At 39.1% G+C, this 16,498-nt stretch overlaps 1 protein-coding gene across 2 annotated transcripts in view; it reads left to right on the top strand.

The window, feature by feature from the left end:
- Positions 1-16,498, top strand: part of PDE1C (phosphodiesterase 1C) — a gene marked incomplete at both ends in the record, with an annotated part of 391,441 nt that overhangs the window by 281,588 nt on the left and 93,355 nt on the right. For both annotated transcript variants that reach the window (XM_082479397.1, XM_082479398.1), the window contains 2 exons: positions 4,466-4,765; positions 8,137-8,211. In XM_082479397.1, the coding sequence (XP_082335523.1) occupies positions 4,466-4,765; positions 8,137-8,211 (375 nt within the window). The remainder of the gene's footprint in view (positions 1-4,465; positions 4,766-8,136; positions 8,212-16,498) is intronic.

Raw genomic sequence — 16,498 nt, 5'->3', positions numbered from 1 at the left:
GGAAAAAAAACACCAAAACCCCAAACCAACCAACCAACCAACCAACCAACCAACCAACCAAAAAAAAATCAAACAAAAAAACCCCCAGACCTTGCTTCTAAGCTAAGATCCCTCTGGCATTCTTCCTGTCTTTCCAGCAGTAACAAGTACCCCACAGCAGTGCTGTGTCCAGTTTTGGCCACTGCAGTTCAGGAAACATACGGACCAGTTGCAGACAATACAGAGTACAGCAATGCGAATGATGATAACTGTTGTTTATAGCTGAGAAGGGTTATAGCTGAAAGCAGTTATCTGAAGACTACTGCAGCTGCAAAATAAGGGAACTATTTTTTTATTCAAATACCCTGGGATGTTAAAATGAGAAAAAAATAGCAGCTGGTTGTAACCTGGTTATATAGGTTAGACATTGGCAAATCTCTATTGTTGGAGGTCTTTCAGAACTAATGAGAGCCATCTGTTGAGATTGACTTGGGTGTAACTGGCCCTTGCTTCCAGGGGCTGGATGATTGCCCAAGGTCTCCTTGAGCCCTGGGATGATTTAGACCAGCGTTGGAACCAAAAAGGGAGGAATGTATCACTGATTCATTTTTTTTCTTCTTGAAACTGTTTGTGATGTAATTTCTTCTCTGAGCTGAATGCTTGTTCCTCAAACCCTTATTTAATGGAGTTGTTGTATTTCATGTAAATGGAAGGACTTTGATTTAATGTATCATGTGGCCTTGGCTTCAGGGCTGATGGAAAATTTGGGGTAGTTCACCTGTTTGCCCAAGCTGATTGTTCATCTCCAACTGAAAGGCCTGTCGAAAGGTGCAGGAAAGTACGCATTATTATTCACATCAAATTTTCCTTTGTCATTAAAACTTGCTATTCAGGAAAAGCCTTTCTAGGCATTCCATGAAAATGAAAACAAAAACATAATTCAAGATCTTCCTATTTGCCAGGGGCTTTGTTTAGCTTTTTTTTTTAATTGGTATTTACTATTTCATGGTTCTTTGTAGACCAAATAAATTAAAGCTAATTAAACAAGCAAAGCATTTAACATGGTCAGTGTCCCACAGTATAGGAGTGTTCAGTGAATGAAGCCAATACAGTTAACTAGTTTTAAGGATTTCATTTCAACATGTACCATATTTATTTACTTGTCTACTATGGATCAACTAGGTAAAAATCCTATATGCAAGAGACCTGTGGCAAAAGAAATAAAACGTATCTTACATTTCACCTAAAACAAACATACCAAGAAGATCATAATAGATTCTGGATATTTAACTTTTAAATGTGCTTTATACCCACTTGCAGTGACTGCTTTGCATAAAAACTTTTTTCTAAATGTGCACATGTAAATGTCAAGTTATGATCCAAGTGGATGTGCACACATTGCTTAACTAGTGCCGCTACGGGTAATATGTATTGATGCAGTATTTCATATCCATTCTTTACAGGGTATCCTGATGATAAGTGCTTGGTTATTAATACTTTAGCTGGAGAGGAAAATTTTTTATTTTTAATTACCTCATAAAAAAATCCTTCTAGCAGCTTCTTAGGGTAGTCTATGGAAGAGTTAGTTGATCACTTGAAAGCAGAGAGTTCAGCAGTCTGCATTATTAGACATGGGAGCCCTTGAGTAGGTAATTTTTATCTTTCTGACAACTTTTAGCCCTGAATAGTTGATTTACTTCATGTTTTTGCTAAACTTCATCTCCAATAACTTGGATCAGGGCCCTGGTTTATGAGTCAAAGATTCAGAAAGCAGTCTCAGCTTCTGTTCATCTGAATTCATTGACTTTCACATAATTCCTATGTTTCTGCGTGCATTTAGTAGCACAAGCATACATATTTTGTTATCCTGAAAGACTTATACGGACGTGTGGCTCAGCATACCTTTGTATGGGCTGGGGACTAAGGAACTGTTCTTGGACTCCAGAGCCCTCGCATCAAAACCTTTGCTCAGCTGCTGTCTTGCTCCTGACTTGCAGGCAAGTCTCTGCATCCCCCTCCATCTGCCTTCCCTCTTTCGGCCGTATGTAGCAGGGCCTGCCACACAGCAGGAGTTTAAATTGCCGACCCCCGTCAAACCAGTGTCTTGCAATGCACCAAGATGCTCTGTCAATGAAAGTAAGAATTATTAAGAAAAGACAGATAAAGCACTTAACTGTTGATTGACAATAAATAGCAAGTGGGGATCAGAAGGGAAGGAAACCCATATATCATTATTATTATTATTATTATTATTATTATTATTACTACTACTACTACTATTACTTTTATTAAATAAATTATTAAATTATCTGTAGAATACTCTATTCCCTTTGGTAATGGCATTGTCCCGAGAAGCATCAGTGAGCTGTTTTTATCCTGAGTGTGGTATTTATAGAAAATTTCTCGGACTGTGTGGGCAAAGTACGTGGGTTTATTGCTGATCTCTTTTTGCCTAAAGGATCATCATTAAAGAGCTACAAATTAAAAAACTGAATAAACAAACACCCTGATGTGCAAAGCAATATTTAGATATAGTATTTTCTGACGCTAATTTTAACAAGAGGTACTCGTCCAAAAGTGCTGCAGCAAGCCCCAGTCTCCTGAGCCAAATTTCTCTCCTGTGGTTCAGGTGCAAAATGAAGCATTTTTTTTCAGATCCTCAAATGGAGGAATCCTTCTATATACCATGAGACTCCAGGGAAAATATCAACATGTATAGCTGAGCTATCTGTGGAAGCTACCATAGATTTCAGGAATGATTAATAAACTGAGGGAGACTCATATCTAATTTGATTATATTTTCATGTGAGGCATAATTTATTAATTTAAAAATTAATTAACTTTAGTTAGCTGCTGGCAAGGAAATATAGATTGACATTTCTTAAAAAGATGGCTTTTCCCCTTTCTCTCTTGTATTGCATTGTTTCATTTTTCGCAAAACTGGTTCTCATTCACTCATAAGAATTATTTGACAAGACACTTGGAAATTCTTTTGTAATTTTTACTCACTGGCCAAGACTCTGCTCCTGTAAGGAACAAAACACCTTTCCTATGGGTGTCAAGAATACTTCCATAGGACCAAGGTAGACATTATTCAGTGTTTTGTAGGATCTGCTCCTCTGCTCATCAGCTTACACAGTCTCTCAGAAAACAGGAGATCCGTCCATGATTCCTATCACAATTAAAGTGCAATTGGTTGCCCACAATGGGGTAACGAGTAGGCTGGGATACGGTCGACCCAGAAATCTTGAATACAGGCATAGGGTAGTCACATCTGAATGCTTAGATTCAGTATGGGTATATATATGCTCTGAATAAGCTCACAGGTTCCAAATTGAGTATGTGCTGAGCTACTCAGCTGCTTTTGCAGGTTAGGTCTCTATTGATCATGGAAAAGGGGGAGAAAATTAGGGAGTCTCTGCTCAGAGTCTGCCCACACCCAGCTGTGTTTATTAGCTCAAAGGCTCGCTTGAGGGACTGTGGTTGTGTGCTGCTTTCCAGTGTGACGCGGGAAGCCACACAGAGCCTTTACAGCTGAGTCTGGGGGGTGTGTGCTGTACCTGACCTGGGCTAAAGATGTAGTGGTCTCAACATCTGGAGCCAAAGTGATTTGCAGCCTACATTTTAAGTAAGTGTTGCACCAGGTCCTAAGGTTTGAATAAGAACAAGATCAGTATCTTGAATGGGGGAAATTGGCTTCTCTGTGAATTTATTTTTTTTTCTGAATGACAGTATTTTGAGATGCTGCTGTTGTTCAACACTCACTTTTGAATTCATACCTTTGCATATTTGTCATTGACTGTAAGACTTTTTGGGATGGAAGGGCTAGTGCTAGTAGCAATATATCAGTCTGCCAAGAATCATAGAATGGTTTAGGTTGGAAGGGAGCTTGAAGAACATCTACTTCCAACCCCTCTGCCATAGGCAGGGACTAGAAAGGACAGAGCCATAAAGAAAGAATAACAGTAAGTGGAAGGGAAGAGATTAGGGAGCTGGCATTGGAAGCAACCTGAAACAAGAGGAGAAAAAAGTAGATATAGAAAAACCAAGACTTTTTATGTGCTTAAGAGCTATGTGGTATGGTGTGAGATAAACTGAATGTCATTTGACTGACTCTTTTGTGTCAAAAATGAAAATAACCTTGGCACACCTAAAATCTTCAATAGCTAATATCTCTTTTTAATTTGCCTTTTAATAATTTTGAGGAACCACAGTTTCAAAGGTGAACCATATATGGTAAAAAAAGGACATGCACATAATATGCATTTAGGCCAACATGGGGTGTTTTTTTCAGAATACTTTCTCAAATGTTCTCCTGTGCTCTTTTTCCCTTGTCACGTCAATTCCTACATTTATCTAAGTAAAAGCTGTTTCCATGTAAAAAGCTGAAGTAGATTTAGATGTGTGAGTTGTATCATTCTTGTCAAATTGACTGATAATCTTGATTTTTTTCCTCGTTTTGCTTCTCTCTTTGCTGAGGATGCAGAAGAAAAAGCTAAGAAAGAAGCAGAGGAAAATGCTCATCAGGGAACAGATGAAAAGAAAACAGATGAAAAGGATGAGAAGAAGCCAGCTGAAGATGCTGCAGCAGCAAAGACAGAGAACAGCAAAGAACCAAATCCTGGGGAAAACAAAAGTGCAGATTCCAATAAGAATAATGTAAATGGGACTTGGCAAACTGGGATGAACAAACACGAAGCCTGTCAAGGGAAAAATGCACCTAGGACAGACAAGGGAACAGACTCTCATCACGCAGTGGGAGAAGAGAAACAGCGTGTCCAGAACGGTGAGTTCTCTTCTTCCCCTGAAACATAAATCCAGCCCTAAAACTCGTATCTCACCTCAGTGACGGGGGAACCTGATGTCCTGAAAAAGAATGTCCTGGGCCCAGAGCCTCTTCCTGGATATTGGCATAGTCACCTGCATGTGGGAATCAGAAACTGTAAATTAACTCCCAAGTGGTGTTCTTCCATAGAAGATGGGGTTCATCATACTTGCTTGGGCACTTTGGGAGGAAAGGAAAAAATGACTTTTCTCATGGGAATGAAGCAGCCTGTTATGGTACAGAGCTGAAATAAATATTCTTGGTTCAATTAACAGCTTCATGGCTTGGGTAACTGACAGAGGAGATGCCAAAGTTGGCTCGTAAACTCTTTTTAAGGCCAATTAAAGGTATCTTTTAACTGAGTCTCAGATATAAATATGTCTTGGGACAGAGGATTTTTCCCCTCCTCTGCTTTTAAGAGTTATTTTCTTTATGCTTCCTTTGCTCAGATTTTTTATTAGGGCAGTCACGAGCCTTTTTTTTGGAGATTTTTTTTTTGTCATAAATCTAATTCCAGTATTTTAACTTGCTATAGAACTAAGTTAAAATAAGAATCACATTTTGCACCCAAAAAAGGTGGAAACAATGTTTGAAAATTGCACTAAATATTAAAAAAAACAAACTGTCCTTCCCTCCCCAGCTCCTGCTCCCTGAAGCTATTATCAAAAAATGGCAGTAGACCCACATGTGACTTGTCACCAAGTTGGCTAGTATCAGCCAGTCTAAAACCAGCAAAAAACTCAGACTTGGAAGCATCCTCGTAGAAAAGCCTGAGTGAGCATACAGGCTTTGAAAGTCCCGGGCTCAGGCAGTGAGTTTAAATGGCAGCAGAGGCAGAAATTCTGTTTAAAACATCCCTGATATGATTCTCATGTATTTCACTTGGCTGCTGGCTTTTCCTGGTGATCCCTTCATCATTAGGGGTTTTTTTAGATCGGAAGGACTACGGGGATCCGAGCTGTCATGCTCTGTTACGTATGGGATTTTTCTCCGGTGTTACGTGTGTGAAGAGGAATGGGCCCCTCAAGGAGACAAAAAGGTTGGGGACATACGAAATCCCAGTTAGACTGCATCAGACTTTTCTGAAATTCTTTGTTTTACATGCTTCTAACAGTATGGGGGTTAAATGTGGCCTAGTGATTTTGACAGTACCTTTTTCTGCAATGTCTCTCTGCTGCAGGTGTCAAAAATGCTTTGAAAGGAATTGTAATGATTTCTGAAAACTAGTGTCTTCCTCAGGAAAAGAAATTCTGCTCCTTAATTTGTGGGAAAAGGCCTTTATGAGGTATAATCACTGCAGCGTCTTTGGAGACTGATGAAATCTTAACATTCATATCCCTGGGTTCACCACAGCTTCCTTTACGCCTATATGTTAATATCTCATAATAAAGTATTTGCCTTATTATTTCTCTGCCTTTGTAATCCTTTTCAAAAAGATCATTATGATCATCGTTCTGCTCTGCTGCTGGCGGTATGGCAGACTAGATATTACAATACTCAAAAGTCCCTGATTCATAATAAGTTATATTCAATGAAAGTTCAGAAATTGTGTTGTCAGAGGAGTTTAAAGTCTCTTTCAGTCACTTGCTGCCTGTGTGCTTTCTGAGAGAGATCAAACTGTGAAGTAACGTATGTGTGGATGTTCATCATCTTTTCCTGCGCACACTTAGGGTCAAGCAACTTCTTTATGCAATGTTCAAATAATGCATTATTAGCTCATCATTACCATCAGCTGTATGATGGTGGAGGAAATGTGAGAAGACTTTTGTGCTTCGCTAGATACATTTTCATTTCATTTCCTGAAGACGGTGTACTTTTTTTAGAGGCCAGCTTTGTCAAGCAGACACCTCAACCCTGCTTGGAGCTGCTTATACCTCTCTCTTCAAGGAGACCAAGTCAGTGGCATTGCCATCAGCTGAGGAGGTTGCTGCTTGTCCTGTATCATCTTGCTTTTGTTTTTCTCTCACCCACACAGTGAGCTTAGGAAGAAAAACATGAAAAGTTTTGTCTGTGAATGAGAACTGAACAGGACATGTTTTTCCATCTTGTTTAGTATTTTAAGATTTGAAAACCATTCCTCGTTTATACTATGATGAAACTTAATTGGAGAGAGAGATCAATCCTCTGTCTTCCAAAAATAACAAATACTATAGTGGTTGGGGTACAATATGGAAGAGTGCGACCTTGCTTCTCTACAATTTCTCGTTTTTTAAGCTGTTCCAAAAATAAGTATCCGCTGGCCGTGACTATTTTGAAGGCAGATCAGATCCTCTTTAACACATAATACCTATAATCTTGATCCAGAGGCTGTGAAGTCGTTATAAGAACAAAAATAGTAATACAAATCAAATAAGCATTACTTTAACATAATTCACATTTACAAAATTCTGAAGTGAGATTTTTACAGCTCTTCGTGTTGAGGTGTGGGTCACAAATTCACAAGCTGCCTGCTCCCATCTGGGCAGGTTGCTGTTGCTTCTCTGGACATCTGACGTAAGGACACCTTCTTTGCTGCTGTTTGTATACTGAAAGTCTGTTCTGCTAGAGCTCTTCCTATAAGTTGTTTTTCATTTGATCTTGCATTTGGCCTTCTTATTCAATGAAGGGATGGTCTGGCAAGGTCTGATGTGCTCTGCTGTATGACTAATGGAGAACAGAAAATGAGAATGATGGTGGTTAACCTTCCTGGCTTCATAAAATACACCCCAGCTCAAGCTGCCATTTTCATTCTGCATCAGCCATTGCTCTGCCAAAGGCCTTGCTTTCCTGGTTTGCTATAGAAGCTGTCAAGCCAGTGATCAATGCTAGGATGGTTATTTGCTTCCTGATACTGTCATCAAAGGACCAAGCCGAATGAATCTGTGGATAAAAGAACCTGGTAAGAGAAAATAAGACAAAATTATGTAGGACTGTTTGGGATATCTAAGGTGCATCTTTAATGCAGAGACCTATGATGAAGCCTTGCAGGGTCTTAGTCCTTTAAAAGTGTAAATGTTTCAGAGTCCTGATTTTGAAATGAAGGTTGTGCTCAGGTTTTTAATGGTCTACATACAACCACAGGGAGTATGAGTTTCCATGTGCACTTAAAAAGGTGTTAACAATTAGAATAAATTTAAAAGTAAATTGTAAAACTTGATCTTCTGTAGGAGATGGATACATTTTGTCTGGTACTTTATTCTGTAAAAATGTGTTAATCCAGTTCCTTGTGAATTCAGACCTTTTCTCCCAAGGAGCATCTCTTTTGGATGTTGCAGTTTGATTGAGTTACAGGCATTAATAAACTGCAGTCTGCATTAAAATGTTTATAATGTTTCTTATTCCTTTTTTTCTAGGTGAATTAAAGGAAGACAATAAGTTGGACAAAAAAGATCAGTCTAGTGTGGGGAATGAATCAAAGAAAACAGATGGTAAGGACAACATTTTATTAAATTTTGTCACTCATTTTTATATGCAATCTATTGTTTCCTAAACATTCACAGTTTAAAACAAAAAAAGTGTGGTAATCAGAAACAGACTTAACAGAAACAGTCATTAGAATTGACAAAAGCCATCGGGGCATTCCGGGGAAAAATCATCCCTTTCACATAATGCCTAGCACCACTTAGTTGTTCTGTTGGTAAGCCTTATCCATCAATTTTTTGTGCAGTGCCTGGAAGAAAAATCCTGGATTATTAGAGTTGCTTAACAGGAAATGCGGATTTGTGAGGTTCTATCCTTCTGACTTTCTTTGGGCTGTATTCTGCTCTATGTTAGGACAGGCTGCATGGGAGATGCAAAAAACAGAGCTAAGAAAAAACCTGCACAAGCTGTCCCTGTTTTTAATGATTGCACATTATACTATGCCAATACAAACACAAAGCTTCATTAACTTAATTGGCTGAGGGGGATTTTGCCAAGCACTGTCAAACCACAGGTGTGGGAAGTAAGCAGGAGTGAGCACGTCAGCATAGAGGTCCTATTAAGGATGCTATATAAAAGTGATGTTGCTGAAACATTGTTGAACTGGAGCAATCCCAAGCTATAGAACTGTTTTTTGGGCACCTGGGAATAATTTCAAACAGGTCTGAGCCTAGTGTAGAGGTCAACAGACATTTTAGCAGCATCAGCAAAGTGGAAAAACAGCTGTAAGGTCTATGGCATGTTCACTCTTTTGCACCTCCTCAGCTGTGTACCACAGGGCTCAGATAGTATCTGAGCCCATGTTGCTCCAAAAGTGATTGCTAAAGTATTAGGTAGCGAAATAAACGGAAACAAATGTTAGAGCTAACATTTCCTTTGTGTATGTCTCAGTGTATATCCACTAAAACACAACTATTCCTAAATGTAAATAATGCAGTACTTTGTTTTGATGGTCAAGAAAGGCAACCTCACAGTAAGCACTGCAGTTAAGAATGATTCTATTTTTTCTTTTATTGCTTCCTTTTAAGAAATTACTTAAAATTCCTATTGCTCTAGAAAAGTGAGAAGAAAATGCGATACCTCAACTAAAAATGTAGAAAAATTCATCTAGAAGCATGTATTAATTTCAGACACATAAATATGTACTTTTTTTAAAGAGGCCCCTTAGCAACAATTGTTTAGGAAAATTCAATTATGTTGTTAAGAGGTCATATTATTTGCACACTTGAGTTAAGTGTCTGTCAGGAAAACAGTCTTGAACAAGTACCATTCACAACTCTTTATGCAGTCATGCAGAAATTAAGCATTAATACTCAAATAACAAACGACTCTTCAGATGTTCATCAATACGTGCAGTGCTGTATGTAACTATCAAGGCCCCAGAAGAATTAATGGGCAGAATGGCTACTCTCCCCACAGCGGTGGGTGATGGCTGAGCAGGGGCTGTGCTGGAAGGCTGCAGCCCTGGCAGGACCAGGTGGATGCAGAAACACTCGAGCTTCTTTGCAAGGACTCAGGAGCATCGGCCCAGCCAAGAGCGTAGATCCTAGATCCGGGTATCCCTAACTTTGAGGACCAGGATGCATTTGAAGGCCTGCAGTCTCAAGGCCTCAGAAAGATTAGGGGCACCTATTTAGTTGGGCTGGAGGACCAAGAAGCGAATGTTTCATGCTGACTTGAAGAGTGAGGGTGTGAATTTAGTTCCTTGCAAGTTTCTAGTCTGTGTGGTGTAGTTATTTAAAGTCTGTTTGTTCTCCTGTAAGAAAATGTTCTGCTCGCCCCCTTAGGGAAAAGACCAATACCATGGGACCAGTTGATTACAGTGAATAAGCAACTGTAACCATGCAAGGACAATTTGTAGGCCGAATGTTTTTCATTGAGACGCTGTAGAGATGGATTATAGCTAACAATCTCATTGATAGAAATCAGGAGAAAAATTGTGAATGATGTGCCTTAGAAAGGAAAGTGTTAGGGTGGCGCTTCTGTTTTGACAAATACCGCGCAACCTCTTCTGCCCATTGCTCCAGAGAAAATCTCCTTACCAGCCATGTGAGGGATATGGAGAAAGGAACATTATCCATGGATAATACATAGCTGTTTGCAGACTACTGAAATGTTTACTCGAACATATGCTTTCTCACGTGCCAGTACGTGGTCTTTCACATGCTGAAAAAAAAAGATTAAGCAGGGGAGTTAGAAAGATTGAGGTTACAGCTATAATGCACTCACCACGTGTAGTTTGCTGGTGGGTGAAACTCAGTCTGGACTTTTTGCAGGGTCAAGGGTAACTTGGGTTTTACAGCCTCTGTTCAGTATGTAGCTGGGGTGTATTTGTATTAAACGGGTGCCCATTTGTGTAGATTTACCATGAGGGCTTCAGCTTTCTTACCACCACCCATTAGCATCAGCCAGAGCCCTGCACCCAGCTGAGGTCAGTCTTCTACCCTGTTGTGCTGCACAGGCGTCCTGCACCTGGAGAAGAAAGCTGCAAAGTATACATTACATAAATCTTCACAGGAACTTTGTCCAAGTTGCTTTTTGACCATATACAAAGGAAGTTCTTCTAATATCTTGTTATAGGAATACATACAAGCCAAAATATTTCTAATACAGTTGTCCTACTCCATGGGGAGCCAAGTGGCCAGGGACACACAGAATAACTATCCCATGTGGACATGAAGACATTGAAGCTGCATATATACACTGTAGTCACAGGTGTGAAATGTAGCTTCTGTGTCAGTTACCTTGAAGCTACTCAAAAATAATTAAGTGAGCATGCCTCCAGAAACGGCGATTCAGGCTCACTGAAACACCGAGGAACTACATATGCCTCTAGCCACAGCTTCATACGACTGAGTCTATCTGTATCGAAGCCAACTACTTTAAAGCTAGCTTGAAGATGACTATGTAAGCTGCAGTCATGCCTTAGATTTCTATCTTAACCGCTTCAAAATCCTGTGAAAGTTTCTTGAACGTAGGCTAGTCTCCTTCTCATGTTAATCAAATCTTCATATTATTGCCTATTTCTGTGGGAGATACTGATGTTACTCAGTACTGCCCTTTTTTCAGTTCCAAGAAAAGAGATATGGGGCTGCCATTTCCCACATAAAGACACAGCCTTATCAGAGACATCATCAGCACAAGCAGTTCATCAAATGTTTCCTGTGGGATAGAACATTATTAAACCATTTTGGAAAACCTGATTTTTTTCCCATGTGAAATAGTTGCTTTTCAACACTTTGAATGGAAAATTGTAAGCAGTCACATGGAAATAATTTTAATCTACATTCACCAACTTTCTTTTTTGCAATTTTTTAATGCTCACAAAACTGACAACAAATGAGAAAATTAGTCTTCCCCATTTCAGACTGGATATAAGGAAGAAATTTTTTACGATGAGGGTGGTGAAACACTGGAACAGGTTACCCAGAGAGGTGGTAGATGCCCCAGCCCTGGAAACATTCAAGGTCAGGTTGGCTGGTGCTTTGAGCAACCTGATCTAGTTGAAGATGTCCCTGCTCATTGCAGGGGGGGTGGACTAGATGACTTTTAAAGGTGCCTTCCAACCCAAACTATTTTATGATTCTATGATTATCACTTTCACAGGTTATCTCTACCACCTCCTCCTTTTTTTCCTACTGGGAAAAGATTCTGCCATGTTAATACAAAGTTTTTGGTGCAACTCTTTTTTCCGGGGACCAAACCACAGTTTATTCAAATATTCTTTCTCAGCTAGCAATTATAGGCAGTTAAAAGGTTCTTTTTTGTGTTTGTCCTGGGAACTTATTATGCTAGTGGTAACATGCACTTTTGCTAGTTTTAGCACAGAAATACGCAGGATATTTGTATATTGAAGAGCTGGTATATACAGAGAAAGCCTAACGTGCCCTGGGGGTGTGTGAGGATGAGCAATGCTTCCACCTCGTGGTCAAATTGTAACCCTGCGTTTTGACAGGTCATAGTTTCACTAACACATTCCTCTATACAGTGCAACAGAATAGAATAGAATATAGTTAATAGAATATATTCAATAGAATATAGTTAAGGTAATATAATACAATATGTAGCCTTTTAAATATACAGACTGTATGAAGAGTTTGTAACAGGCTTACTAGAAATTGAGGTTTTAGCTTTCTTTATGTTGATTTTGTTAAGCTATAGTGTTGCTTAACAGTAGTTAAAAGCCCTTGCTATATGTTCTGTACATTGCCCATGCCAACACGTAAAGCTGCCTTTTGGTCTTTATTTTTCTTGACAATCATTCCTTGGAAAATTCCCTGATTATAAAGGTAAAGTACAGGGGCACCATTTCTTTCTGTCCCAGTTGTCCTCAAAAATCAAGTGGCAGAATAACTGGCTCGGAATGTTGTTATCTGAGAATACTTTTGGTATAGGAACATAGTGGTGTGAAGGAGCCATGGTGATGGCTCCACAATTACCCCAGTCTGTTGAATTAACAAGATTCTTCCCAGATTCATTTAAAGAGAATGCAGCTTTTTGCAAAGCTGTTCAACCGTTTAAAAATTGTCTGTCTTTGCAGCCTTCTGCAGGTACAGTTTTTATGTGTGTCAGTCTAGCCAAGACCACTGCATAGCAATGAACGCTAAGTAGACGCCTTCTGACAAAACCCTGCTCATGTAATCTGCATAATGCCAATGTTGTTTGAAAAGAGGTTACTCAAGCGTATAAACGAGCAGAATTTTTCTGTAACTTCTTGAGAGAAGTAAAAAGGTAAATTTCAGGTCATATAAATAATGGTGCTATTTCTACTTCTATTCCAAAAGATAGGCTGATTTCTCCATTGTTGTCAGAAACAAAAAGCCCATTTCAGTTTGTAAGGCAAAAACATTGGAATCCTCCTTGCTTCTTGATAGTGCTCTTGATATCATATGTCAGAATCCAGCAGCAGTGGCAAATTGGAATTACAGTAGTCTAAGACTACTTCTAAAGATGATTTCCTTCCTCTTCTTGCTTCTTTTTACGGCCTGTTATTTGAATTACATTAGAGGTTATTGCTCCAAGTTAGAAATCAGAAAGCATTGTACTGATACCTTCTGGAAAAGCTTACTTGAAAGCATGAAGGCATTTTGCTCTCCAAAACGACGTAGTTCATAATTTATCTCTGCTGAACAATTGCTCCATAGTAGTGCAATATGGGATAACTGGAGGGGGGGAGGGGAAGCTTCTGTGCTTTTTAAAATCCTTTTTGTGCTCTTTTGAAAAAAATGAGTGTGTCTAATTTAGCAAGTGGCACCTGAGGCAAGCTGGAATTTGCATAGAGGGATGTACTCTGAAGAAGGTTTTATGCAGTTTTAATACCAAATAGATGATGAACATGATGTGATGTGGTCTTTGAAGCTAAATGCAAAATACATTTTTAGCAGCCTGACCTCGGGAACATTACATCACCATGGCATGCATGCTCGAGGAGAATATGGGGAATATGTAGAAAGGTACCTTGTATAGTTATGCAGATAATTTTGCGACTTGTCAGTTTTGTGTGTGTGTAAATCTTATGGAAAGCACCTGGTTTTCCATTGAGACTTTCATGTACTACTTTTTTAGCCTGCTTTCCATCGTTCAGGCCATACCATGTAGTTAGAAAGTCCTTGGGATGTTTGATTGCTTTTTGCTTCTACTTTACGTGAAGTCACAGATATATGTGACAAGTTTAAAAATTGGGAATAGCATTTGTCTTGATTTCAAATTTATGTGAATGTTTGGAATATTCATTCCAGATGCATGGTGAAACAAAAAATCACTGTAGGTACTTAAGTGGGTTTTTTGAGTAGTTAATTTTATGGGAACATTTTTTCAGGTTACCTTTGGTCCTTCAAATATAGTTCTGGTCAGAGATAGAGTACGGCTGCATTGCTCCCCGGGGGTAACGTCTGTCGTCCTGGAGGAATGTGTAACTTAATGCATTGCTGAAATTCCTTCTTGATTTTGCACCATCAGCCACCAGTCAGGGAGTGGAGCTGTGACCTTGCTTCTATTAGAGTCCTTCTTACCCCATTTAGGATAGTTTACCTGTGCAATGATGCATAGAAATTCTTTGCTTCAGCAAGAGGAGAGTCCTCCTTGCTCCCCAGCTCCATGAATTTTTGTTCAATCCAGTGACAATCAGGCCTCTTTTTCCCCAGGCAACACTTAGCCCTGAAAGAGAAACCTAGGGCATGACTGAAGGGAAGGAAGACTATGAAATGGCTCCTCAAAAGAGGTCGGTGACCTTTAGCTTTCATCTTATCCTTTCCTCATGGAACAACTAGCTTCCAATTTGAGCATACCAGCTATAGGTATCTTACCATATAGGGACTCTGACAAGGTAGTAGAAGCGTTAAGGAGGAAGAAATCCAACAGTCAACTGTATGGCAATCCAAATGTAAAGATTGCACTCTACAAACTGCCAGCTGGGTGCTTGGTGGGTACCTTCATGCCCTTTGCTTTGTGTGCTGGTCCTGCTGCCTCGTCTCTCCCTGGGGGCAGAGATGAAGGGACATCAGTCCTCTTGGACCGCTCAGTCTGCAGGTCTGTACCATTCAGTCCACAGAAGCTGGACAAAGAGTAGAGAGAGTCAATTTACAGGTTAGTTTTCTGAAACTCATACCCTAATAGTAATCTTTACTACTTATTACTATTAATTGGTCCATCGTTAGGCAAGTCATTCTTTTCTTGGCTTCTAAACCACTGCTTTGCTATTCTTGATGTCAAAACCTGGGACTTGGAGTCCATAATAAATGTAGTAGAAGAAAACCAGCAAGCGATATTAATTGAAAAGTGTTATTTTGAATCAGGCTAAAGTATTTAGAAATTTCAGTCTAATTCAAAGCAAATGATTGTCAAAAACTCAAGAGGTGCTGAAAAAAATCCAAATGAGACTATTTGCTTTGAAGTGATGTTTCACATTTTTAGTCAGCTTTAAGTAAATGGTAAAAATAAAAGTTTTGTTTGAGTTTGATGAAAAGCTCAGCTTGATCATTCATTTCCTCTCCACCCCTCTCCCACCAAAAAAGCCCCACTCCCTAACTGTCATTTTTGCCATGAGAGAAGGCAATTACTTGTGTCTGACCCAGAGCTAAGCACTATCCTAATTTTTCATTTTAGTCACTCAATCAAAGAAGCAATTATATACCTAGTGCTAATTACAAAATTCTGATTCATATATTTGACTGAAAACCTTGTTTGCTTCAGTTATTCTTCTGTCTATGGCAGCTGATCCCCTTTGTGCCTTGAAAAGCACCGGGGTTTTCTTTTCCATCCACAGCGGAACAGCTCTTTATGAAAACCATGATCTAGCTTTTACTCCAGACGTGTTCTGAGCTTTGAATTGGGTTTGATTATCAAATATAAAATAAGCTTTCGCAGTTATTCCTGTAGGTTGCTTTGCATAATAAGTGTCTAATTTCTTTCATACATCCTTTACTCGGGAAACTTAAGTGTTATTTGGTGTAACCAAACTTTTGCCAATGTATTCATTGTGCTTTTCTCTGCTGTTATGTATTTCCATAATGTGCTGATAAGCAAACAACATATACTAAAATAAAGCTAATCTCTTTCTTCCATCACTGATGTGATCTCAGGTCAAGTGTAATACAAGCTGTCAAGCAAACATAAAACTCAACATCAGCGTGAACAGGACTAGAAATTGTTTGACGTCATGAATAATTTAGGGATAATTATGTGCCAAATCTCAAAAATGAGAATACCTTCTATGCTAATATCATTTCTCCTCCTAGCAAAATGAATGTTAAGCACTTGGGTCGTCTGCTAAATTAGAATAATGGTATTTAAATTCAGTTACAAAACAAGTATTCAAACTTTTTTCCAACAGCATTTATTCTTGTTTTCCCTTGCTTTAAACAGGATGCAGGCACCTTCGAATAACATTCTGTTTTCTTTGGCAAAAATAATCACTCTAAAATTTTTCATCCATTAAAAAGACAGATAACAGAGATAAATTAACTTATAACGCATATTTCTTCTTTATTTCACTGATCTTCTGAACTTTGTTTCTCAGACTTCATTCATCTCTGGTGCAACAGAAGCAAGAGAATAGCATAAGTATGCAGAATTTATTTCTTCATGGTCTTAATTTTCTTCAAAAAGGCTTTCCAAATGGCTTTAGTAGGAGACAGGACCATCCAGTGCTGAGAAGTGAGCACTGAGATTTTGGACATCATTTTATTCTGAGCACCTGGAGTAGCTTTAACAGCGCTTTTCAGACAGGGACGGGTTACACTCAGAGGAGACAAGAAATGCCCAGACTTTTAGGAATAAGTGTACAAAATTAGAGCC

The sequence above is a fragment of the Vanellus vanellus genome, assembly GCF_965231255.1.
Source record: "Vanellus vanellus genome assembly, chromosome: 2".
In the NCBI taxonomy this organism is placed as follows: Eukaryota; Metazoa; Chordata; class Aves; order Charadriiformes; family Charadriidae; genus Vanellus; species Vanellus vanellus.
This window is presented reverse-complemented; position numbering and strand designations above follow the sequence as displayed.